Source organism: Lutjanus erythropterus, chromosome 14, assembly GCF_056507025.1.
Source record: "Lutjanus erythropterus isolate fLutEry1 chromosome 14, fLutEry1.hap2, whole genome shotgun sequence".
Classification (NCBI taxonomy): domain Eukaryota; kingdom Metazoa; phylum Chordata; class Actinopteri; order Lutjaniformes; family Lutjanidae; genus Lutjanus; species Lutjanus erythropterus.
The window spans coordinates 23092340-23119941 of NC_139330.1; the positions used below are offsets into that span (position 1 = coordinate 23092340).

Sequence of the window (27602 nt, forward strand, 5' to 3'; positions counted from 1 at the left end):
CCTCCTCAACACATGTTCCTGCCATAATGGCTGAAAAAAATCATGCTGGTTTTGTCACAATTCAGAGCCACTTAAACCCCACAATGTTGTACCACACAACATACGCCAACCATACCATAGGACAACTGAATGTATTATATTGTGAGAGAAGTTGATCAGTGTGCATTGGAACAAGATTACAGTTCACTGAACAAATCCTGTGTGCGATCACTTCACTGAGATGTCCATTGTGTCTCGAGTAGTGTTTCTGATGATCCCACTCATTTCCACAGCTGCAATATATCTAAATCCTGACTCAGCCCATGAAATCGCGAGTCATCCGTTTCAAAATAAAACGCCTCTGTGTGAAATCCAGTGTGGAATCGTGGAGCAGAGTCAACAGTTGTAATGTGTAATAACTTCCCTGAGTTAACCTGAGGTGCACTGGTGCCGCATTGCTGCAGTTAAAACGATGTAGTCAGTATTGTTTTGATAAAAATCCATTGCATTTCTTGGACAGATCTGTCTTGCTTGATATGCAGGATTGCTGCAAAACTGCAAACATTTGCTTTTCACGTGTGTAATGAATGGATTTGAATTTGATTTGTCCATCCATCTGTATGTCCGGACGTTCGCCTGTCCCATTCTTCTCAAGAATGCCTTGGGCCAAAGGATGAACTGACTAGTTTGTGGTGGTCAAAGGTCAAGGTCACTGTGATCTCATCCCATTCTCATGAACACAAAATCTCGGCAACATCTGGAGGGAATTTCTTCAAATTTGGCACAAATGACCACTGTGACACAAGAATGAACTGATTACCTAGATTATGTTGGTCAAAGGTCAGAGTTCAGCTAGCTTTTATTAAATTATTAGGCTATATGAGTCTGGACAAACGTAGAACTAAACGGCAACTTGACTGGTTGGCGTTTCTGTACAACCACAGGGTGGTCATTCTAGTTAGAACTGACCCAGGTCGCTTAAACATAAAACTTGACGGTGTATTAATGAGCATATTAGTAAATTTAACTTCTTCTTGCAGGGTATAAGTTTGTCATTTTAGGCGAGTTTAGGCTCTATTGTATTCATAAACTCAGTTTACTGATAGTGGTTAATGCTGTCACTTCCTTTACAGCTGACAGTTAATTTCTGTATTAATACTCACAGGGGGAGAATGTGTTGAGGCGGCAGTGAGGGATGGTGGGTGACTGAACTTGATCTAGCCTCACAGTTCGTGGCATTCGAGGAAACATTAACAAATCACTGTTGAAAAATGAATCTGTTTTATGATGTGACAACACTGTGGCTAAGCTTTGTTAGGCACAAAAATGAATTGGTTAGATTTAGGGAAAGATTGTTTAGTAATTTTTTTCATGAAAATAAGTACTTACTTAAGGTCGGGAGACCTTTGTTGTCATGGTTACAGTGGCAAACACTTGGTCAAGGTTGAGAAATGACAGGTCATGCTTGAGAAAAACGTCAGTTGGAAACAGGAAACAAGCTGCGGCCTCTTTAAAGTCTGATGTTTTATTGACCTTCCATCCACCCCGACCTCGTCCCCACATGGACTTTGTCGTTCTATGAGAACTTCACCTGATTTCCTCCTTTTCTCCTTGAGCACGACCATAATGTGGCTTTGAGACTCTCTCTGAAATGACAGTTGACAGAACACACACACACACACACACACACACACACACACACACACACACACACACACACACACACACACACACAAAACACCAGACCCACCCATCCTCACCACTTGAGCCCTCAACCCTCCCCTGGAGTGTTACCTAATGTCACACGTAGTGTAGTTTGAATTGAATTGGTTTTAATTTGAATTAGTTTAACCTTTCAGATAGGAGATTAAGGGGTGCCAAATCTTATCAAATTCCCTGAGTTTGTTTCTCAGAACAAATCTAATAGTTTCTGTCAATTTAGTAAGCCAGAGTTTAACAGTAGGCACTTCTTTCTTCTTGCAAAAAAGAAGAATGAGCTTTTTAGCAGTGAGAAGTCCATGAGATAATAGGCATTGCTGAGCTACCTGCAGTCTCCTTGTGCCTACTGATACTCCTACAAGGTGATTAGTACTGGGTCTGGTTCTAAACCCACTGCCAGCATCTTCAAAAGTGTTTTAAATATCCCCAACAAAAAGTTATGCAGATTGGGATGTAAGGCATAGCTGTGTAATAAAGTTGCATCTGGTGAGCCACATTTATGGCATTGAGATGAAATTTCTGGAAATATTCAGTGTAATTTTGTCTTTGAATAATGCAATCTATGCAATACTTTGAATTGTATTAGAAGGTGTTATGCATTAACCAATGTGTATATAAATTCTATATCTATATCCCAGATAGCCTCTGACATCTGTTGACCCAGTTCTGCCACCCATTCTGCTTTAATTGCACTGGTTTCAGTTGGGGCTATACTCTGAAGTGCATTGTACCGGCAGTGGGAGATTTTTAAAGAGCAAAACCCCTCAGTAACATAAAATTTAAGTGATTTAATACAGCACTACTCTCAGTTGTTTTAAGAAAAGAAAGAATAAGCAATTAAATGCTTTATTGCTGTGTGCTTTCATTATTATATTGTATATTGTGAACTGATTGATAAAATTAGGCTGTCTGTTACTTGTTATATGTATTTCCCTAATTTTAAAGTAATATTAGCATACATATGGTGATTCTGATGTTTATTGCTTATTTCTTCCCTTTTGATATGTCTGAAAATGCCAAATAAAAAATTTAGTAAATGTTACATTGTTTTTTATTGCAGCGAAAAGTTATTTAGGCTAAATATTAACTAGAACACGGGACTCAGTAGATTGCAGATCTCTGGCAGGAAACCCAAAAAGAATATTTGGATGTAACCCCTTTGTAATCACAAACATTTTGACTAGTAACTGTAATTTAATTACCGTACATATTATTTGTCGGTAAGTGTAATGGACTACAATTACATTTCTTTTGTTATTTAAGTACATATAAATAATTACATGAAAATAGTTATTCTACAGGACAGCTCTGTGAAGTTTTGTCAAAATTAGCAAATTATTTTTTGAGTTATGGCCAAAAACATGTTGTGTGAGGTCACAGTGACCTTTGACCACAACATCTAATCAGTTCATCTTTCATTCCAAGTGGATGTTTGTACCAAATTTGGAGAAATCCCCTCAAGGCATTCTTGAATTATTGCATTCATACGAATAATATATTTGACCTTTAACCACCAAAAGTTAGTGAACTCATCCTTGAGTCTAAGTGTTTATTTTTGTTTTTTGAACAAATTCCCTCAAGGCATTCTTGAAATGTTGCATTTAATGGGATGGCCCAAAAAATATAATGGCTCTGTCCATGTCTGTGGCTGCAAAGAAGCCATCTGTAAGGAGCTACTTTATTTCTGCAGGAGAATGTACTGGAATTACCTTAGAATCTACTGGGACTACTTTGTGTCTTATAGAAAGAAAGTTTTTCCTACATGACACTGCTCACTACAAGGTCTGTGAATTATCTTAAGTAACCATGACATGATTATTGGAAAGAGACACTGGTGTTGAATTTTTTTTTTTTTTTCAAGTGTTTTTTGGTGCTTTTGGAGCAACACAGAACTTGGGTCATTTTGTCTAATTAAACTGGAGAGAAGACAGACCTCTATCTCCAAAACACACTCATTCTGAATGTATGCAGGCACTGCATGTGTGTCATAGGAATGTAAGCTCACTAAAATATCTATTTCCTGTATTGCTCGTGACACGTATGAGTCTCCGATCTTCCCTTTATCCTACCAGTTCAAGGATTTGTCCAGAAAGACGTGGAGCAGATGAACAGTTGTCGTCTTTCACCATCACTTTCTGTCTCTATTCTTCTTTTCTTCTCTCTGTTCTCTAAAGTCAACAATAATCTTCCTTTCATTTCTCTCCACTGTTTCTCTTTCTTTCTCGTTTCTCTTCTCTGCTCTACTAAGTCCATCCATTGTCCCTGTTTGGTTCCCACTAGAGGTTTTATAGTTTGGCTAATGGTGATGATAATCGCTGGTACTGATTTTCCCATCATTAGCTGCACAAAGCAGCTGCTGAAATGCACCTATTGTTGCGATTTGATATCAACACAGGAACAGGAAATGAGTGTGTGTGTGTGTGTGTGTGTGTGTGTGTGTGTGGATGTATACGTGTGTGTGTGTGTGTGTGGAAGAGAGAGAACTAAATTGGTATCTGGGGAGAACGTGTTACTGGGCTCTGTGCTGCACTTTTCCGTGTCTTCCCTCTTGTTTTTTGTGCTCTTAATTGCAATGTTGTGCATGTTGATGTTTTTTTGCTACATCCCTCGACAGTCAGGGTCATGAGGTGAACAAAACCCAGCTGAGAGCAGTCAAACCTGCATAGTTTTATGCGATGCTGTGATTTTGAACAAACATACTCGCAAAAAATAAAAATGCTTCATTAATTACGCTCTTAAATTCTATAGCTTCTATATATTATTGGAGGCCCACTTTTTAATTCAGGATGATGATCATCTGTTTATTGACAACTGAACTCTCCTGCAGACCACCAAATGCTTTAAACCTTATCTTTTCATTTGATATAATAGAGTAGGGAAACAATATATTGATCTGCCACCAGTGAACAGCAGTCAGAGGCAGTTTATGCTCATCAGCTTCAGCTCATGTCTGTCATCTAGTATTGCCATTAACAGTCTGTCAGTTCTGGTGAGAGCCAGCCAGTCAACAGGGTATTGATCATTTTCAGTTCAGCTGAAGGGTAGGATATGGATTATTTTTTCTCTACCAGATGTGCACCATGAGAAAATATCACAGCTACATTCTTTCAACAATGGTTTTAGTGCTATTAGCCAAATGGCTATATTGTTAAATGTGCTGAACTTCATCTGACCAACTTTGCTGAGTTTTCAGCTGTGGTTTGTGTGAAATCTGGGGTGTTTTTTTGCTGACTATGTCGCTGCATAAGCCTCTTACATCAAATAGAGAAAGCACTACACTGTTGCCTTTTCAAATGGCTTTTATTATGTTTCTGTTGGTGGTTGTTGAGAGGGACTACTGAGATCAGTCTGTCTGTATCAAGTCTCTATAATCGCTTCATCGCTTCATTTTCACTGAAACAGAAAAAGATTAAAATCACGGTGGTGTGGCATTTGTTGAGGTCTGTACAAAAACAACACTTGGCCATGTTGTGATTTTTTATAGTATTTCAATGAGATCGGCAGCTGTAATTCAGAGTTAAAGGTGAAGACTGGGGCACGAGTATATCAGTGACTGCTTAACCTCTTATAAACCCAAGTGTAGTCTGAAATCCTCTGGGGTTCCCTTTTTAGAGATGGCAAGATCCAGACTGAAAACCAAAATGTTCTTTTACTCAATTAATTCCTTGCTGTGTATATCTAATAATCTCACTATATATTTAATACATAATATAATAATGAGCAATTTTGTGAACTAAATTTGTAATATAATATATGGATTTATAATTTTGTTTGCATGAATGAACGAAAAAGAAACATCAAACACATAACACCATCCAATAACAGCGGCCTGCAAAAAATGTAACCAAATGTCTTTGGTTCACCTAACTGGGCAGGTTTAATGTGAAAATAATAAATGGACATGAGGACCTTATGGCAGCTCTGAGGGAACAACACTACCTCAAATACAGACGGCTTTCAAATTACAGTGTCATAATGGTGGGGGGCTCAGTGGTTGATGACTGTCAGCTTCAACCCCGCTCTGTAACTGCTAACTTCAGTTCCTGGCTGTTACAGCAACTTTCTCTCCCTTAGGGGAAACAAATTTAGTAATCTGATGGCACAAATTATGAGATTCAGGGAAAAAATAGCCCACTTAAAGTTTGCACACAGAAATTCTGAACTTTTGATCCCTGCTGATCTCCCTGCAGTCAGCAGGCTTCAGCAGTAGCTGAAAAAACAAAGACCTTCCTCCGCTTCAATCTGAGGAATCACACACCACCTCTCTTTCCTCTGTAAGGTTCTGGCCTGACAGACACACACGCACACACATGCACATGCACACGCACAGAAACACACACGCCATCCACACTCAGTCTGCAGTATTCCAAAAAGTTCACAGCACTTCTAATCTTTCAAGAGGAAGAGGAGGAGTTGTGGACGGACATGGATCTAGCCAAGACACACACGCTGTACTGTACAGAGCCAGAGTTAGAAATAACAATCCTGCTTAGCTGGTGAAATCTGAATTGTACAGTGAAACAAGTGGTTGATGCAGCAGTGTATGATGATGTAGTCCCTGACAATAAATGGCAATCTTATATGCATATATTGAGTGTATATATATATATATATATATATATATGAGGAAGACAGGATTTTTTGTGTAGCAGAAATTGTATCTGGTCAAACATATTAAATCCTATAAGGTAAATCTTATATTGTACAGTATACTGGAAATGCATTGGGACCTATAGACCAGATGTGCTGATATTAATGTACCCTCAGTTACTCAGTGATTTTACCCTTGTCCTGTATTTCAAGTAATAACAGAATAATAATGACACTTGTCAGTGTTTTGGAGTAAACGGGTAAAAAATATCTTTGTTTGAACAATTTTAAATTGCTGTTACCAGAATACTTAGTGCTGTTCATTTATACAATATATAATATACAATATTTAATAGATATGATTCAGCAAGTATCTAAATTATCTCCCTATGTTGGAAGACAAAAACCTGCTGGTGGATATGGAGAGCTGTAGTTTGTATTATAATTTTGATGTTATATCTTGGTATTCCTGCATGTGTGTTTTCTAGTTGATGGGTTGGAGAAATCCTCATCACTGGCCAGCTGTGATGTGGTGGTGGACAGCGCCACCAATACCCAGAATGCCCATGCATCACGGCAGCAGCGAGGCAAGCTGTCGTCGCTAGGAAAATTGTTCAAACCCTGGAAATGGAGGAAGAAGAAGAGCAGCGACAAGTTCCAGGATCTTTCCAAAGGTGAGGCGTCTTGTGTTTTAATGGTACTGTATGAACGAGTGATGAGTGGCCTCTGATTTGCTCTCCTCAATCAACAGTTTTTGGAATTTGTGCTGAACACTATGTGTGAACAGGAGCAGTGTTGCTCACAGAAGACCTTTAAAAGGAGAAGGGTGAACGCTTTGCTTGTAGCTCTCTGATTCATTCCTGAAGTGTTGGCTGGGAAATAAAAAGGAACAGAAGTAAATACAAAAAGCAGACTCCTTCACAGCTACCACATATATCTGACCTTTTCTCCATTATATATAGGTTCTGTGCCTCCACCTTCCTCTAACTGGTTTAAAGCTATTACTCAGGTGTGAAGCAAAGAAAAATAGGATCAGGTTTTTCCACCAGTTTATTTTTTGGACGTCAAGAGGACAGGGGCAGCCAGAGTGCATCAGACCTGGAGCTAGCAGAGATTCACTGAACTTCTGAACCCTGAGAGTCTTTAAAGAATCCTTTCTTCTCACTCAGGGGCATCAACTGCATTACTCATTGTACAGGGTTCCTACGCAGTATGGAATTGGATTTAGTCATTTGCAGGTCTGGATAAGTATGGAAAAAAAGAGAGTATGGAGTCAACAGAAGAAAATCTTGGTCAACTAAAATTCTGCCCACTCTTCAACAAATCGGTTGGTTGAAAAGCTGTGTTATCTGTGGATTAATTAAATCAGCCACAGTGCACTAAGTGCGCTCTACTTTGTAGCCTAAAAGGGTGCAAGTCACAGTTACACAGCGTTGCCAAGCACATGAAGTACTGACCATTTCTTTTCCACATGTAGCTACACTGTCAAGTCAATTGGCATTACATACAGCAGCAACACAACACAGACCAACTACTGATATTATTTAGTTGGCCTCAAATAAGGTTCAAACAAAATGATGTAAAGAATAAACACTAGAACAGCATAAATCAGGGCAAAACTTACAGATTTACAGAGTGAAGTCAGTTTACGAACAAGTGTCGTTTATCCGTCATTTCGCTTGAAACGTTACCAGCAGATACTCATTAAGAAAGCAGTCAGGTGAAGTCAAATGCACATACGCTTTTATCCAATCAGCTCCTTTGAGGCTTGGGGGCGATGCTGTCAATTAGTTTTGAGCCAAGTAAATGTTCTGTTAACTGCCTCTCACTAAAACACATCAGGTCTGTATATGTTCCACCCCTGACAATAATGAAAGAAGTGCTTCTCCCCTTATTAAAGTAACACCAGTCACTGTCTGACCAATGACAATCTGGTCGGACAAGAGCATAATGACCAACTAACCATAATTTGTCAGCCCCAAATTCTGAATTTCTAAAAATAATTTGATCATACAAGGAGTGTTTTTCATGATGTTTGGAGCAGGCAGCCAGCACAGCAAAAATGTGTGAGGGAGCACGGGCCAGAGTGAGTTTGAAGTTGTGGAAAGCAAGGCAGGAAGTATGGCAAAACAGCTCTGCTCCAAGTAACTTTTAACTGTACTAAATTTCAACATACACAATCAAATTAGAAAATGTGTCAATATCTTTGAATTGCATATACTGTAATGTTGCACAGTTTTAGCACTGACTTGGCTTGAATGAGCTACAAACATCTGGCAATCATTTCAGGGATTCACAGACATTTGTCATCATTATACAGCACAGGGTTGTGCAACAAAATTAGAGTTGTAGTTCCTTCATAATACAAATAGAATACAACACAGATAATCAATTGAATTCAGAATGGAATTGGGTGAAAATATAAAGCAATATTAATATATACATTCATACACGTATACACCCAGTATAGAAACAGAAAATGTTTATCTAAATAGTTGAAGATTATTTTTATCTGGATTTACTTGATCAATTAATTTCTATCTTTTCAGCTACTTATGTGATCGCCTCTGAGCGTGCTTATTTGATGACCCAGCTGTGGACAGATGTCACTGTGAATGAGACAGATTGATTTGCTCCCAAGAGCTTTTAAAACAGAACGGTCACAACAGTTGCAGCAGGGTGACAGAATTGGTTTACTTCCTCATCCATGAGTCGAGATGTGGCGTTGTCTCGTGTAGTGCATGGTGGGGATTGCGACAAGGTTTTCGCAATAAGAGGAGCTTGTGCAATGATTTTCTATGTTTCTGTTCTGTAGTGAGAAGACTAGATTAAAGAAGTGCAAATAAAATCCCCCCTGTTGAATCATACGCTGACCGTGATGTTCACCTTTCAGTTTTAGAGAGAAAAATCTCCACCAGGCAAACGAGGGAGGAGCTCATCAGGAAAGGAGTACTCATTCCTGACCAAGGTTTGTCATTCATTCATATGTTTCTACATTCATTCATTTCCACTTCTCTGTTTGTCAAATTAAAAGAAAATGATTCTGCCTTCAAGAATAAAAAAAAATAACCCTAATGATGTGAACATGGATGGTGATGGAGATACAATTACAGCAAAACATTACAGTCACTTAGAAACCCAGATGGAGAATTTGTCATTTGTGAACTACCTTGATTTATTTTTCATTAGCTCTACACATTTTTCTTTGCTTTTCATTGTCCTTTACACTTATGGTCAAATGTGATTACTTTTGCTTGTTGTCTTTTGCTTTCAAGCAACTGGGAAGCAGAGGATTTCCATTGCAGTAGCTGTTTTTTCTTCCTTTTCTAGATGAAACAATCAGCAGTGAAAATCTGAATGGCCATGCTACATCCAGCGTGACATCAGAAGAGGTCAAAGTTCACATTGAGTCTCCAGAAACACTGCAGGAGGAACATGCCACAGCGCCTGTCAGTACTGAGGACAAAACAGGTAACTTGTGGATCAGATACTGGGTCTCACATGAGTGTGTTTTTCATACTGTGACTGTAATCTCAGGTTGAGTGGAGTCCTTTGAGGTCCTCAAGGTTTTAAACCTGGGATAATATGTTCCCTCTGGCATATTATCAGGGTTTCTGCAAGTCCTTAAAAATCCTAAAATCAAATAATTTAAATTTTAGGCCTTAAAATGTCTTAAAATGTCTGACAGATCTTAAAACTTGATTGGATTGCTTGATTGTTGACAACTACAAAACAAAGCTATCATTGACACAATAGCCGTAAATGCAAACTATGCATTTGGGTGGGCACATGTGTGGACCAACGTGGCATTATGATCTAATGCTATATCTACTTTTAGAAGTAACAAGCTAAAATAGTTTCTGTTAACATTACTTTTATCTAATAGGGATAAGTACAAGTTCAGTGAGGTCTGGCTTGAGAGAAGTGTATTTTGTGCTGAAAAGCCTGCTGAAAACCCGCTGCACCTTTTGCAGGAAAGTGCTTGATTAGGAATTTTGGGTATAAAGTCATAAAGTCAGTCACATGGAAAGTAAGTAAAAAATAAGCCTCCATAAAATGGCACTAGTGAATACAGCCATCACCCAGTACTGTTATGTTTCCACACCAGGACTTTGGCCCAAGTCTGACCCATTCTGCACCAACAACGTTCTGGGATTTTCCTTAATATCCTTGGTGCTTTTTTGTCAGGATAGTACTGCATTCATAATGGTCTTTAAAGGGTCTTAAAAATCTTAAATTTAACCTAGTTAAAACCTGCAGAAAACCTGATTATAAACTTCAACGAGAATTAATTTTATTCAGGGTTTGTCCCCTCCTTGAATGTGATAAACTTCCATTTTCAAAGTCAGAACTGGCTAATTGTTACTATGTGAAAACCAGCACAATTATCGTAGGGACCACAGTTTGGATTAAACGTAAATTATCCACAGTGAAATCCACCACAGAGATATTTAAATTGGTACAGTGTTTGTTGAATGAAGACATTGTCTTTTCTATGCAGAAAGGAAAAAAAAATAAGGGGACAAAAGATAGTCAGAGGGCAAAAGAAAAAAAGAGAAAAAACTCTGTTATAAACAGGCTCTTTCTCTCCAGATTTATTATAATGATCATGGAACTATTTTACGCCTCAAGCATATTAATGTTATGCTCCAAGTTTGTAGATTTTTGTTCTGGGACATGAAGATATTCTGAATCCACAGTAGTGTGAATGAATCCTTGAATCAATTTGGTTGAGCAGTTATTTGTAATAGTCAGATCACTCTTTCCAACAGAAAGTGCTGAAACATATGTTAACTGGGGTTGTGGGACTTTGACTGCCCTGTAGCAAATCCATTTAATATGCTAGAACTAACTGTTGTAGCTTTTTTCAGACGTTGGTTGCTTTGAAATTTCAGTCGTGGAATGCATTTGTATCAGCTGCAGTTTTCTGGCTGACATTGAATCCTCAGTGGGATCTCTGACCAGGTCTAATGTGTTCAAATAGATATTCCCATTATATGAGCCTGCAGCAGGCATTCGCAGTCTGAAAAGAGCAGTAGCCATCTCCTAATGCCCCACACTCCCCCAGGAGACAGGCCACTGTTCTTCTGTCTGATGCTGCCTAAGTGTTGTGCTGTTCTCATCCCAACCCTGTTAGCATTGAACTCAGAGCCATTTGTTTGTTCATTTGTCAATAGTCAGGAGGTCCCAGGCAACAAACACTGCAAGTACAATAGCAAAACACACATACCTCCACACTGGAGGATGGGAAATGGTGTAATGGGTACATTTCATCTCTCCAAGCCTTATTTATCATTCCCTGCTCAAGAACAGGGTGGGGTTTCGGTACTCAATACCTTTAAGGTATCAACTGAAATCTTTTAATGATATTAATTAGTTTCACCTCTGTTCAACTGAAAACTGTAGAAAGACAAGATATTTCATGTTCAAACTGATAAAAGTGTTTTTTGTAAATATACACTCAATTTGATACCTGTAACATATAAAGAAAATTACTGCATGAGCTCAGGAACACTTGGGAAAAATGGTGCTGGTAAACACAGTTTGTTGCATCTACTAATGCAAGTTAAGATTCTAACTTGCAAAGTGAAAGCAATATGTCAACAACATCCAGAAATGCCGCTAAATTCTCTGGGCCTGAGCTCATCTAAGATGGACTGACACAAAGTGGAAAAGTGTGCTGTGGCCTAAAAAGTTAATATTTCCAATTATTTTTTGGAAATCATGGTCACTATGTCCTCCAGACTAAAGAGGAAATGGACCATCTAGATTGTTACCAATGTGCAAATGTCAAGCCACCATTTGTGATGGCATGGCATCATGGGTAACTGTCTATGAAGGCCCCATTGATGCTGAAAGGTACATACAGGTTTTGGAGCAACATATGCTGCCATTCAGACAGCATCTTTTTCAGACACGTCCCTGCTTATTTCAGCAAGACAATATCAGGACATAGTCTACATGTGTTACAACAACATGGCTTGCTTGCTTGAAATGTGTTGCAGTGATCAAATTCATTAAATATCTTGTCTTTGTACTGTATTCAGTTGAATATAGATGTTTCTGTTTATGTTTTACACGGCATCCCAACCTTTTGGAATTGGGGTTTGTAGTAAGGAAACTTCTTCAACCCAACAATGCCCACATCTAATCCTTTTTGTACCCAGATCTAGAAAAAAAGCACTATATGTATGGTTCTGGTCACAGCCAGTCACAGCAAGGATTCTTTGCTGTAATGCAACATGTGGTTTGCCCACTACCATAGCAGCTATAACCCACATAGTCTATGGTGTATTTGGCTGTTCAGCGTGCCAAGATGCTACCAAAATGTTCTAAAGTGTGGCTAAACTACATGCTTGTTGCATCTGAAAAAAATCAATGCATAAAATGCTGAGGGGTTGTTTCAGGAATGCTTCCGTTCACATGATGGGTATCGGATCAAGGTAAGAAAAAGGGTATCAGATGAAGTATTGGTACTTGCACTGGTATTGCAGTTTGTTCAACGAACAGATAAAAAGTCCTCTGTCTTGATCCTTAGCCCAACTCACCTCTTTCAGTCCCTCTTTCTTTGCTTGTCTGCATGTCCATTTGTGCAACTGTTTGCACAGATCTTTTATCTTGCTTTCAGTCTCCATTTTAACCTCTACATACCAAACTTTTTTCCTCCCGCTGCCTCTGATCTGCTCAGAGAGGAGTGATACTAAACCCACCGGCCGGACAAACCAGGTGCGACCCCGAGACACTCAAGCTAAAAAACAACAAAGTGCCACTTTGCCCTCCTCTTCCAAATCAGCAGGTGGCACTGCAGCCACAAGCAGGCACAGAGACACTGCCTCTGGGACTAAAAAGACCACTAAAACCACAGGCAAGACAGGCTCATCCACTCAAGCTAAAGCTAACCCGCGGAGCACTAACAACACTAGTCGCGGGATTGGTAAGTTCACCTAGTTGGGACCAAAGCCAGTTTGCCTGTCGAGCCTCTTGCCTGCCTGCCTCCCTGCATGGAAATGTGCTTCATCTGCACCCATAAACCATGGCTTCATGCACACTCCCACATGTATTTGAAGTATCACTCAAGTCATGTTTCTGTCAAGTGGCTACAGAATCCCATGTTTCTCCCTCTTGATAGTGTCCTTTCCTCATTAGAAGAGATTTCCAATCAAGTGAGTAACTGTAGGAGTGTTTTGTTTATGATCTCTCTCTGTCTGTTTTCTGGGAAAGCAGAAGTGAGGATTCGTTTGTCTCTGCTCTGTAAACGCCCCAACAGTGCAAGCGTGTGTGTGTGTGTGTGTGTGTGTGTGTGTGTGTGTGTGTGTGTGTGTGTGTGTGTGTATGAGACATAGCACATGAGAGGTCAGCGGAGCATGGTGTTAATGAAATGAGCTCTGACAAACTCATGTGATTTTGATTGATAGCATGACGCAAGAGCATGATCATCACTCATCACCCAGTGTGTGCGTGTATGTATGTACTTCTTTAACCTACAGCATGTTGAAAGTGCACAGCACGGAGCCCAGAACATTGCACGTGATGTTCTTTTCTGAAGGCCTCTGTTTATGTTGAGTTATTGGGGAACTGGGACAAAAGTTGTTTCATTAGTGTTTTAATCTAACATTTCAAGTTCGTTCTTCTCCTCAGGCAGCGTTTACCAGCACAAAGACACTTCACAGACAGTTAAAGGATTATTTCAGTCAGTATTTCCTTAGGTATTCTATATTTGTTGCAGTGATGAGAAGTGGTGATTATAAACTGAACTATTATGCCTGACAGCATGTTCCAGTAGAGCACTTTTTGTTGTATCAAACCACATGAATCATGCACATGTACTGTAGAATAGAGCTCAAATTATTAGTCTATTAATTGATGAGTTGATGATAATAATTGACTAATAACTGTCTATATTAGTATGTTTTATCAATGAGAACCATCTGTCAAATTGCTTCATTTTAAACCATATTTGGTTTAAACGGTAACATCAGTACTCAGATACAGGCAGACAGCAGCCTGCTACACAACACAAGAGCCACAGACTTTGAACAACATCAACTTTCCTGCCAAAGTGTCCTTATCTAACTTACTAATTTAAACACACGTCTTGTCCTGAAGCTCAGCTTGTTAAACGAGTCACCAAACAAACATTCACTGGGGAGAAGTTCACTGCTGACATCAGTTTCTAGGCTGCGTAGTTAATTACCTGGTCAGCTGCAGCACATTAACCAGCATTTAAACTTTCCTGTAAATGTCCTTCGGTCTGTTTAGATGTAGGTGTGGTCCTTGTTCTTCAATACTACTGCAAACAACACACTGTCTGCATGTTCTCTTGTCCCACACCGGGCCTCAGCCTGCAGGCTGCTGTCCTTCGAACGCGGACATATCCATCCATCCTGAGACAAACTTAGGTTTTTTTGATGTTTGCAAAGACCTTTTTTCTTCCTTTTTAATAATAAAAAGATTTACAAACATTTTAAAAACATGTTGATGATATTTATGACTGCAAAAAAAGATGTCTTAATGTGATTTTTGTTGGACCTAAGTTCTGTGGGAAGAAACTGGAGTACCTGGAGAAAATGATAAGTCTAATTTTCCCTTTTCTCTTTTTGTCACTCCTGCTGCTCCTCAGCTAAGTCCTCCCATCCAAAGAAGACAGGAGGCACAACAAAAAACACTCCTGCCTCCTCCACCACCCCTCGTTCTCGTGCACCTAAAGACGCAGGCACTGCAGCTCTGACTGCTGGGACAGATGCGAGGACCAACCGGAAATCAGACACTCCCACCTCCTTATCTGTACCTCAGAAGGCCTCTGCAGAGACTCCTAGCCCTCCTGGGGAGTTAAAATCCTCACCCCGTTCCTCAGACGTCAAGTCAGCCTCATCGAACGAGACAGAGGGATCTCAAACTGGATCTCAACCTGGTCTAGAGCCTAAATCTGCTCCCAAGGCCTCTGCTGCAGGTGAGGAGACCCACAAAGGCATGGCTCCTGAATCTACAGTCCAGTCTCCACATATCAACACTGCTACAGAGGACACTTCCTTCACAGAGGGAGAGACAGACAGCAACTCAAAGGGGGAGAAACAGGAGGGAACGGGAGGGGAGGGAGGAGAAGAAGAAAAGAAGAAAGGAGAAGCAGAATCTGTTGTGGAGAACAGCCTGAGGTAAACATCTAGTGAAGGCATGAGACTTGGTGAAACAGTCCTTATGATACTGATTGACAATAAATCTACAGTTTTAATTAATTGTGTACAATAACGTAAAATATCAACATTGGCTTTGGGTTTAGTGTTTTGTTATTGTTTCATGCAGATCAGCAGAGCACCAAGCTGAAAAGCCGCAGGGCCTCAGTGTGAACATGGAGCAGCCCGAGGTGACCGTGATCCCTGATAGGCCGAGAGACAGCCAAACTAGTGACTCTGACTCTGACGGACCAATCCTGTACCGTGATGAGGAGGAAGAAGAGGAGGAGGAAGACGAGTACACAAGCAGTACGCCAATGGTTTTGTAACACTTCACACAGTAACAAAGGTCTATAGGAAAAAGCCATGGCTGAAGATCAGGACTTTGTAAAATCATATACATTTTAATGGATATTTGACCAGAATTTAATGGATTTAGAGGTTGCCAGATCGTAAAAATATATTCTGGTTGAACCATCAGTAGATTTTGAGCCATGTCCATGAATTCATCAGGTCCTGTCTAAAACCATACTCTGCATAGTTCTGTCCTCTGGCCTTAGAAATTCACTTGTACAATTTTTAATTTTTTCGATTTTTGTAATTAAATTATGTTCAAATTATATACAAGAAATTGTGGAAAGCAAGTATTTTGATTAATAATCATAAAGGTAGGTAAAGTAAGAGCTCTGTTGCCCGCAATATGATAATTGTCTTTGGCTTCACATCAGTGTGGTTTATAAATTAGACAGTAATACAGAGCAGGACAATTAAACAATACTGAAAAACAGTTAATTATCCATATTATGGAAAGTTTTTAGCTTCACCGCAATCATCATAGATTAGACAATAGTAAAAAACAGTAAATTGGAAGAGCTCAGACTTCATAGGCAATTCCAATAAAGTTCATTAGGTGAAAGTACACAATGCTGAAATTCTGCATAAAAAATGTACATATTCAGCCAGGGGCAAAGTAAGAGGTGTAGTCGTGTACAATTGAGTGTGTCTGCAATAATTTAATAATTAATTACACAATTGACTGAATGAGGTTGAACAAACAAATTTGTATGCTAACTTAGTTAATTATTTTAGATTTGTTTTCTCATGTGTCTCAGAGTCAGAGTTTTAAGACTGAAGAATGTCCACTTTCACCTCGGGCTGCCGTCAGAGGGGCGATTGACTGACTGAGCCACACTTTCACACTTGGTGAAATTCTGTGTAGTGATACCAGCGACAGCGAACTCTGTCACATCACAGAGTTCAAAGGAAAATGAGAAGAAAAGATGCAAATGACAGTGAAGCTAATCATAGTTGAATTATTTCCATGTTAATCTGATTATAACTTAAGATATGACCTAAGGCATCTTCATCACTATCTCCATTTTGTTTGTTTCAAGACCCTAATACACACGTGACCGGTTCTCCCCGTTCTGTCTCTGTTCCAGGCTCTCTGGCCAGTAAGATCCGCAGACGAGACACGCTGAACATCAAACTGGGAAACCGACCCAGCAAGAAAGAGCTGGAGGAGAAAAACATTCTGCCACGGAGCTCGGAGACTGAGAGGCATGAGCTCCGCCAGCAGATAGGCTGCAAACTAGTCAGGTACACACTCATACACACACACACTCGCACTCAGCATGCTGTGAAAATATATTTAGGTGTGAAATTCCATCATAGATTCTGCGGCGCTGTGGGGTCATTTTTTTGGTGTAGCTGTGGGCGGTGAACAATGATGCACAAGAGAAATCTGCACTGAAGTTTAGTTTGGCCTTTTCTACCAGATGAGGCAGAAAGGCTTTGGATTAACGCCCGAAAAAGGGTGTGAAATAATAATAATAAAAAAAAGTCTTGTCACAAATGTCACTGCGATAACTCTTGTTGTTTTTCAGTAGAAGCTAGTGTATTGTTTAAATCATTTCCTATCTCATCCTTGTTGAAAAGTATGTGAACACTGTTTGCTTTTTTCCAGGCGCCTGAGCCAAAGACCCACCACAGAGGAGCTGGAGCAGAGAAACATCCTCAAGCGTAAGTTTCTGACTTAAACTAATAAACCGAGAGGTGATGTGATGCGCCATTTGTATTATTACATTATATTTCATGATGTTTAGGAACTTAAACAGTACTACCACATGTTCTTCTTCTCTATTAGGACAATATGACAATATCAGGAAGAAATTATATGAGTTAGTTGCTTGGAAATGTGTGTGCAGTTGCTGCTGCTTTGTTTTCCGAATTTGCCTCATGTTTATTCACACTAAAGAAACTTTAAATATAAAGAATGCAGTGTTGCACCACCTCACGTGATGGATGGTGGGGATGTGTGCACGTGCCAGTGAAAAATTCAGCAACATCAAGCAGATACATTAAGCACTGCTACAAAACGATGCCTTGATCTCATCTCTCACACTTAAGATTAGTGAATTAGAATTTGCTCAGAAAATCGCTTTTGTTATTGTTTTCTGCAGAACCACTAAATGTTTCTAAAGAGATGCTTTTTACTAATGTACTGAAACACCGGGGGAGTCTAGTTAATAAGACTGAGAACAAGTAAGAATGCTCTTGACGATTCAGATTTATTTTCTGTGAAGCTTATTCTTCCCACAAAGAGACGGTCCACGCAAGTCATATTTGCAAGAACAACATTGTGTGTTTGTCTAACATAAAGTAATAGCTGCTCCTGGTTTTAACAGGTACTGTGGTGTTCCAGCTGTCCAGCTTTAGTCACAGGCAGCAGCAGCTTGCCAGATACGACCTTGTATGCCTCATTAATCAGATGAATGAGACCGATATGTCTGTCTAAATTATGAGTTACCGTCTATTAGATGCTCTGTGTCTCCTGCACTGAACTAATGTGGTCGGTCACGCTTAGGTCTGTATTATTTCACAGACAATAGGCCCCTTAATTTGGTCACCACTCAGGCCGAATTGTGCACAAAAGCACACGCAACTAGGGCTGCGACTAAAAATGATTTTTATCATTATATTATTAAATAATCCACTCAATTTTTTTCACAATTTATCATTCAGTCTATAAAATGTCATTGTGAAATGTTCCCAGAGCCCAAATTGCTTCTTTTGTCTAACCATTTATAAAAGACAAAGAAAAGCAGCACACTCTGACATTTAAGAAGCTTGAACCAACAAATGTTTTTTTTGATTAATCGACAGATTGTTGCAGCTCTAACCCACTAACCCTAATAAATATTAAATGAACAAATTGTCAGTAAATTTGTATCTTATGCTACCAAGCAGGACTGAAATCATTTCACTGGAGGGTTTGTTAGCTTACTTTTTGTGCCAACTTTGCATTTCAGGGACTTAAAAGAGGCATTTAAGCTTGGGATATTACGATTTCGAAGTTGTTTTGCTCTCGGCTTAACTGAACCAATCCAAACAGCTTTTTCTCCCACTAAAGACCGGGTAGTTATGTAATATCTGTTACTTTATGCTGAGTGAAATAGCAAACAGCCCACAGTCACCAGTTTGTATCCAGTGGATGCAACAGAAGAAATTAAAATAAAACTCTGATATCATTCGATGCGTAGGTGTTATACTGTAGGTGAATTGTATTTTAACTCAGTTATATTACAAACTTAATGTTATCTGTTCCTCCCTTTGACTGCAGTTTATCCATGACTGGACACTTTCAGTTCTTGGAGGCTGTAATTAAATATAGATACTTTACAACAGCTGTAAACTGCTAGAATGAACCTTCACCCTCACAGCTGACTGGTGTGGTGACACTGATCTAGTAACATAGATAAAGCTGTGTCTTGTTAAAACAGAAGCTAAAAACTTTGCAGGGCATGTGTCTAGCATTTATGCAGAGATTTTGAGAATAAATTCAGTTTACAGCTTCATCCTCCGATGTGTGCAGCACAAAGACCAAGATGACTCAGATGTATTGTGTGACTTTTCATTCAGGAAGGAAAAACAGAAAGAGAAAGTAATTCTACACAGTTGTCCTGTTTTATGGGAAAGAAGAGTGAGGTGGCTGGTTTCTGAGATGTGAATCCCAGATGGGTTTTATTTCAATCTCTAATGGGGCCACTAGAGGTCAAGGGGTTTACCAGTGTCCCAGGCCAAGTCACCCACAAAATGTTTACACACACATTTACATGGAATATCCATGAAGACACCGCAAGCATTACAGATTCATTCAATCCTTTGCTTTTATTTATGTTAAGGCAGACACACTATAGCCACAGCTACACTTTAACGTGACGAATCATATCTTGCTGCTATAAATAGAAGCAGAGGCTTGTAGCACACACAGAAGGTGTGAAATAACTTCTCTCTGCATGCAGAAAAGAATGAGGCAGAAGAGCAAGAAGCCAAGCAAGAGATAAAAAGGAGACTCTCCAGAAAGGTACTGTAAACACCAACTACACACAAACACAAGACAGAACAGAAAGGACAGAGTGAGGCTATATTTAGAGGCTAATATGCTTTACTCCACCTTATGAGTCATGGTCGGGGACAGAAAAGATGCTTTGTGAGGGTAGATTAGTCCATCTAGTGGACACAGATGGAACTGAATTTCTTTCTGTTTTTTTTTTAAAGATAATAAAGAATACAAAAGTATAATGAAACATGTACATTTACAGCATAGACCCTTCACATTTAGCGGTGTAGAGGGACAGTTGTAGTTCATTTTTCTAGAGATTTGTAGCATTTCCTGTTCAGTTAGTTGTATTAGAGCATTAGTTTAAATGATGTAAATGGCGTAAATCTTCTAACTTTATATTCATCTCATTAAAAAAGTGAAATGTCTGTAATAATTAGTTATCTGATATATATACACATATATACATATATACACACACATATGATAGTTATGTATATATATAGATAGCTATTACCATTTCTGAATTTTGATGATTTTACTCTAATTTCCCTCCCTCTGTGTGTGTGTGTGTGTGTGTGTGTGTTTGTGTGTGTGTAGCTGAGTGTGAGGCCTACAGTGGCTGAGCTTGTCGCTCGCAGGATCCTGCGTTTTAATGAGTATGTTGAGGTAACAGACGCCAAGGACTATGACCGGCGGGCAGATAAACCCTGGACACGGCTTACTCCTGCTGACAAGGTGCTACAGTTAATACACTGTATTTTAAAAACCTGATTTTTAGTTTTGATCGATTTTCTAATTTTTCTTTTATCATGTTATCAACTTATCAGCTGGTTAGTTGATGTTGCATTAAGCTTTATATAAGCCTGAAAAAGCGAGTGATCTACAGATGGTTAAGTACACTACATTCTTTAACCACCATGTAGGGCATTACACCCATGGTTGATTGTTAAGTATTTAATTCCAACACCTTGGGCTGATGCTGTAACAGTCACCACAGAAATACTGGCTGCACGGATATGCTCCCATTCAGCCACAAGAGCATTAGCGAGGTCAGGCACCGATGTTGGGCAATAAGGTCTGGCTCGCAGTCATTGTTCCAGTTCATCCTAACATCACTGCCAGGGCTCTGTGTAGTCCACTTCTTCCACATCAGTCTCAAAAATCTCCACAAGCTGAACATGAATGTTTTGTGCATTTGTAAATCCTCTGTCATCTGTATATTTAAATGCACATGTAATGATAGTAGACTGAATGTGGAAAAACTGAGACAGTGTTTAAATTGCACTTTCTTTTTCTTCAGACATCTCAGCTTGTTCCATATTAGTTTTGTAAATGGATGGTTTAATAATTGCTAAATATTGTCATTGTCAGAATGCACTTTTACTTCTTTTGAAACATTTTGAGGCATTATTTATAGGTTCTTATGCAATAGTTTTACTGGTCCAGCCCACTTGAGATGAACTTGGGCTGTATGTGGCCCATGAACTTAACTGAATTCGACACCCCTGGTCCTAGATATGATTGTATACCGAGGCATTAATATCTTAATTGGAACTTAGTGGTTTAGCCTAAAATAAACCTTGAAAAACAGCCCCAGACCAAACAGACAGAATATAAGTGCATGCAAGTTCCAGGTCTACTGTACAAACATCTTCCATGTTTTTATAAAATGTCCTTGTAGACGGAGAATGCCCTCACGGCGTGCTGGAGGGCAGTTTCTATGTCAAGTCTGCCCTCTGCTGGTCATGTTTAGAACTACACAGCACACAGAAATCACAGACCCCTCTTGTTCCATTAACAACCCTAAAATCTTAATTTGCATCACCTGTACAATGCTGACAAATGCTGTATGAGTAAAGGGACAGGATTTAATGTGACCTGTGGTTGTCAAATCCAAGGCTCATTTTTCATTTCATGAAACGTAAAGAGTTTGTGACTAAATTTTTGAATGCAGTAATCCCATTTATAATTACTGATGTTTTTTGATAATTACAGATTAAAACAAATCAACATGATCGTACCCCACACCACATTTTGCTGCTGTGTGCATGTTCTTGCCAGCACTTTTTTAAATCTTGGTCTGTCAACATTAGAACATTTCTCTATGAATTGTGGGTCGTTCCCTGAGGGGAAGTTTGCAGCAGATTTGTGGAAGGATGCATAAAGAGCCCAACAAGTCCAAAGAGAGGCCACAGACTGTGTGTGATCAGACTGAGTAATGGCTGTGTTTTGACAGTGTGTGTGTGTGTTAGACGGACAGGTGGCCTTGTCCTGCTTGGTGCATTTTTATCATCATCATCTTGTGTGTGTGTGTGTGTGTGTGTGTGTGTGTTTTTGTATGTGTGTGTCTTGCCCTCAGGCTGCTATCCGTAAGGAGCTGAATGAGTTCAAGAGCCGAGAAATGGAGGTTCATGAGGACAGCAAACAGTTCACCAGGTACTGTGGCGGTCGATGACCTCCACCATTTAGCTCCACACCGATGATAACTTATGCTTCATTAGTAATTTATCACCATAAATCCTTCAGTTTATTAGCTCACTTTGATCAATATTTATATTATTCTGGCTTCCCCAAAGCCATTTCCTCTAATCACATTAAAGTCATGATATACACCTGGGTAGACTCCAGTTCATTAGCCTCAGGCATCGATCGCCAGTGAAGTTAAGGTTCACTCGCTTATATGATATTAGATCTGTGTGATATGATTTTATATTGTTTAGCTGTACAGAGTGCAGAAAGACACCTTTTTAAATACAGTGTGTGTATATATACAGTATTTACATGCTGAAAGTATACATATATATATTGAATTACTGATCTTTACTTAGTCAGGAAGGTGCCATAAAAATCACACATGAGAAATAGTATACACTGTATGCATTAGTAGTTGCACTCTTTTTGGCAGGGTTTTCTGTATTATGAGGTAGATGAGGCATCATTTGGTTTGTGCAAATCTCTCCTGCATGTGTGAATTCAACAAGCTTCGTCTGACATGTCAGAATGATTTAATAAATATATGATTTAATAAATATATAACTTAACTGATAGTGCTTTTATCTGTTGCTGCAGCATTTAGATCACTCATAATGCTTCAGTACAAAAATACCCCAGAAACATTTTTTTAAATTCTCCAAAGCCATTGGCTACAGCTGAAGCTAACTGTACATTAATTTTCTAAAGGCAGGGGTATGTTTGCGTATGTTGAGGAGTATGTTTGTGCCTGCTGAAGACCCACATCAGATCAAAAGGTAGCAGTAGTAGATAATTTAATCTGCTTCTCAGTTATAAAACAGTGTGCACCTTCAAATTTTGTCTTCAATATCTTATACTTTATTTAGCATCTGCTAAAATGTTTTTTGAATGTGGGTCAGGGCTGCCTGAAAGTTTCTGAGAAGTTGGGTCTGACAAGTAAATCTAATATGGAAGTGCCTTAAACCTGCATTATTTCTAATGGCCTAGCAATGTATCACTTGCTAGTTTCAAGTCTCCTTCCATATAGCATAATGTTCATTTTGTAAATTATTGTCCCATCTAGAGTAAAGTACAGGGGCTACTGTGTGATTGACCGGTGATTCTCAGTGAATCCGTCAGTGCAACACACAAGGCTCGTGAAACTGAGATTAAACTATCAAACTAGGCAGTGCTAATCAAATATGAATCAAGATTCTGTTACTGCATTGCCTATTTCTCACCTAAAATGTTGAGAGAAACATATAGAAACATGATAGGGACCAGGCAGCCTCTATTATATTTTCAGTTTCCAGCAGAGCCTCACAAAAATCAAAAAAGTCAAACAAGGTAGTGTTGATCAAACACAGATCAATATTCTGTCACTACGGTGCTTATTTCTCCCTTAAAATGGTTTCAGAAACATATTTTTAGTTTCCTGTTTAATTGTAATACAAGAAAGTGGCAGGCTGCCATTATTTCCTGCTAAATGCACAAGCCAGAACCAAGCAACTGCCCAAGTTGCAGTGCATCACCCACCACCTCCACACTCTCATTTGTATGGTGCATGATCTGGTTGCAAAAAACCGAGATGACAACCACCATAATGCCAAAGTCAAGGCTTCAAAATGGTTGGTTCACACTTGGTTTGAAAGAATGAGAACCAACAAAACTTATTTAAACAAATTTGAATGAAACCCATGTAGCCTGACCCTGAACTACATTATATGTGGCTATATTGTTGCTCTATAGTGACAGCAACTTAAGAAAATTCTGTGGGATATTATATGTAAATTCTTCAACAAGTTTGATTAAATTCATTTTCATGAATTAAAGCCTGTCCCGTTTGTGTTTCCAGATTCCATCGGCCCTGAGCGCTCTCACTGCCAGTTGGACATCAGCTACCCAAGCTCTCCGGTCCACGGCTCCCAGCAGTCTCCTGCCCCTCAGACCCTCAGTGCACAGCTCAGCACACTTTGCTTTAGGATCTTCTTGCACCTGATGATGTGTATTTCTGTCTATAGTGACAGCTACAGGTGTGTCTTAAGGCCTTGACCCATCAGTGGACACCAGTGAATTATTTTGCACATATCTATAGTCAGAACAATGGTGTGTATAGCGCTCTGATTAGAACCATTTATTTATTGTAGAGGCCAGAACCTGCTGGTATATGATGTTTTTTGTTTGTCTGTTTTTTTGGTTCACTTCAGGACTTGTAATGGGAGGTTCCAGGGAGGAAAAATAGGCAAAATTACCCTCATGAATGTGGCTCAGTTGTACTAAACAGTTTGTGTACTTGCCAAGCGTTGCCTTGTCATAAACTGCCAAATGGCCATATATGGGCATCCGTCTAGAGCAGGAAATGGGAGTGATTGGATGTTTCCGTGCTGATGTCATTGCCCATGTCATAGATCAGAGGGGAGTAGAGGCGGTTTATCCTGCTCTGATGTGCCTCTTGGAGATCACTCTGAAATACTGCAATTCATTTTTAGACATATTTAAAATTTATTGCCACTAGAGGGCATTATATCATAAGAGTTATAGAATGTAAGGATGAAGGTGTGGATGTAGATGAAGAATAACCCGCGAGTGTCTTATTTATAACTGCTGAAGCTGAGAGTTCTGTGGACACCTGAGGCTCTTATAGTGAAGTGCAATGAAAATCACTCCAGTTCTAATCCCTCATCACGTGTCCTGATGATACATGATGATCGTGTACCATCATCTATCCCGTGTTGAGTTATTAAGTGCAAACCTCTGATCACAAAGTGCTGGACTTTCTGTTTCGAGGGCTTTGACTTCAGTTTGTCATCTTAGGCTTTTGGCCGGAGCTCTTACTCAGAGTGACTTGGTGCCAAAGAGGAAGTAGGATTGTATGTTGGTCTTCTTGTTTGAAGGTTTACAGGCGGGATTTTGTTCACTTCATATAAAGGTTTTATGAATAGAGAACAGGGACTGAGAGTTTCACCCTTGCAGCAATCAGCTGGCCTCTCAAAAAAATGGAGTACTTTATTTTCATCTCCTCAAACATGTTTTTGCAATTTACTCTGTGAGGCTGTGATGGGAACAGGAGGACAGACTTGGTGACAAGTAGCTCTTTGAGTTTGATTTCCCTATTGGCTCATAAACGCTCAAGAATTAAAGGGATAGTTCACCCAAACATGAATTAATTATTAATATTAATCATTAATCTACTCACCCTCATGTCAATTGAGGGTCAGGTTTAGTTTTGTAGTCCACAAACCACCGCTGGAGTTTCACAGGAAAACAGTGTTGCTAAATCTCCCAAACAATGGAAGTGAATGGTGACCAGTGATCAGCTTACCTTAGTGTAAGGATTGGGAGCAAAACAGTTAGCCTCACTCCTCACATTTCAGGTTTTGTACACATTAAAAAGCTAAACTGTTTATTAAAAGGAGCTAGTAGGCTAGTATTTGAACAGAGCCAGGCTAGCAGTTTCCCCCAGTGTCCTGTCTTTATGCTAAGCTAAGCTAATTTAAGATAAACTAATTGCCTGCTGGTGATGGCTTCATATTGAGCACACAGACATGAGATGGGTGACAATCTTCTCATCCAACTCATGGTAAAAATTTAAATGAGTGTATTTCCCTGAATGTTCAACTGCTCATTTAATATCAAATTCAAGACAAAACTAAAAGATGTTTATCTCTATAGTACACAGCAGGCACAGGGGAGCTTAAGAAGCAGCATCTCTTATGCCATTGTGCTGCTCTTTGGGATTAAGTTTGTATTTTGTGCCCTCTTGCAAAATGATTTTTAGACTTTAGTGTGTCTGAATGGATTTCAATTGTTTGGAGATTAAATACAAATGGGTAGCACAGTTGGCTGCACAGCAACCTAACTACACTCAAGAGGATTTACTGTTGTTTAAAATGTGCAGATGCACAGAAATTTAGTAGATTTATGGTTTGCTAGCAATGTGGCTGAGTTGGTTTGGTTGTTTGGATCACATTCAACTTTGGAGAATTTATAGATTTTCTTCTTCTAAGTGCTCCGTTGAGATATAATCCAAATCCTCAAGATGCAAAGATGCAAAATGCAAAACGTTAAGGGGATAAATTAATAATGATTTGTTCTTGTGTGAATCCCAGAATGTTTAGCTGAACTACCAGAAAATGAACCCTGACCTAAATTTCTCTAAAGATGTTTTAGCACTTGTATAAGACGCTGTATCAGAAAACATTTTTTTTTTCCTCCCAGCATATTGGGACTATAAAGGATATGTTGAAAAGTGATTGACAGATCGAGCTTGCTGACGTCCGAAGGCTTGTTTTTTCCTAATAGATCTCCAACCTTCACAAGACTCGTCATTCGTACAGAAAGTAACTGAAACTGAGTCATTTCTTCTGCTTCTGAATGTGTGGGGGTCATAACATGACATGATGTACAGCCTTGTAAAAGAACCAACAGTATTCAATGATGTCGATGTGTATGTTGTTGTAATGTATACTGATTATTTTGTACAGAATGTATATCGAGCATGTGCATACATTGAAATCAATTTTACTACCAATATGATACAATCGAATTTTGATGTGAATGTTTTAAGCTCTGATTTTAGTTGTCTTAATTTTTTTTTTATTTTCCCCAGATAATGAAATCAACAGTTCAGCACACATGTAAGTGCTGCTGTTTAAGGAGCATATCAAGCTCAGTATGTTAAATAACCGTTTTATTGAAACTACCCGTTTGCTAAGCAGACCATGTACAAGACATTATATAGGCAGTGATAAATCTGTGGTTATTTCATATTCTGTTCCACCTTTTCACTGTAGTCAGCAGGTGCAATGCAGCAGGCTTTTCATGGACGGTTCAGTTTAAAAGCAAGTTAAGATCCTTTGTCAAGTTCACTTTTGATTTATATCTTTAGATGACCAGAGTTCACGCTGCAAAAGCTAGAAAAACCAAACCAGATATAACATGAACCACTGACTTAATCATGATAAGTGTTTAAACATATTTACATTTAAACTGCTGTGGTTCAGGACCAGTAAATAAATGAGTCTGAAGTCTGAAATTAGCTTTTATAAAGGTGAACATGGTGTAAAACAACAGCAAATACTGCAATAAAAGGCCAGAAAACTCTTATTTTGAGACACAAATTAAAAGTCTTACCTCCTGGTGCAGCTCTGATCCCGTCATGGCTGACTGAACATGAATATGCTGCTTGCATCTCTTTAGAAAAGACAGTGGATTAATCCAGATCAGATATAACTGGTAACATTTATTTTAATCCAGACTATCAAGCTTTTAAAAACAGTATATAGTCAATGAGTAAATACGTTGATTAAACAAGATATCAAGTGATGGTGTGGAAACGATGTGCAAGG

General features: G+C 39.1%; 1 protein-coding gene across 1 annotated transcript in view; it reads left to right on the top strand.

Moving 5' to 3' along the window:
• The window catches only part of phactr2 (phosphatase and actin regulator 2), a 50523-nt gene extending 25458 nt beyond the window's left edge, over nucleotides 1-25065 (top strand). Inside the window, exons 2-13 of the mRNA XM_084736099.1 lie at nucleotides 6777-6962; nucleotides 9182-9256; nucleotides 9619-9759; nucleotides 12977-13222; nucleotides 14909-15440; nucleotides 15589-15767; nucleotides 16901-17057; nucleotides 17425-17480; nucleotides 19763-19824; nucleotides 20401-20538; nucleotides 22163-22239; nucleotides 24110-25065. Of these exons, the coding sequence (XP_084592225.1) occupies nucleotides 6777-6962; nucleotides 9182-9256; nucleotides 9619-9759; nucleotides 12977-13222; nucleotides 14909-15440; nucleotides 15589-15767; nucleotides 16901-17057; nucleotides 17425-17480; nucleotides 19763-19824; nucleotides 20401-20538; nucleotides 22163-22239; nucleotides 24110-24125 (1865 nt within the window). The 3' untranslated portion in view covers nucleotides 24126-25065. The remainder of the gene's footprint in view (nucleotides 1-6776; nucleotides 6963-9181; nucleotides 9257-9618; nucleotides 9760-12976; nucleotides 13223-14908; nucleotides 15441-15588; nucleotides 15768-16900; nucleotides 17058-17424; nucleotides 17481-19762; nucleotides 19825-20400; nucleotides 20539-22162; nucleotides 22240-24109) is intronic.
• The last annotated feature ends 2537 nt before the right edge of the window (nucleotides 25066-27602 follow it).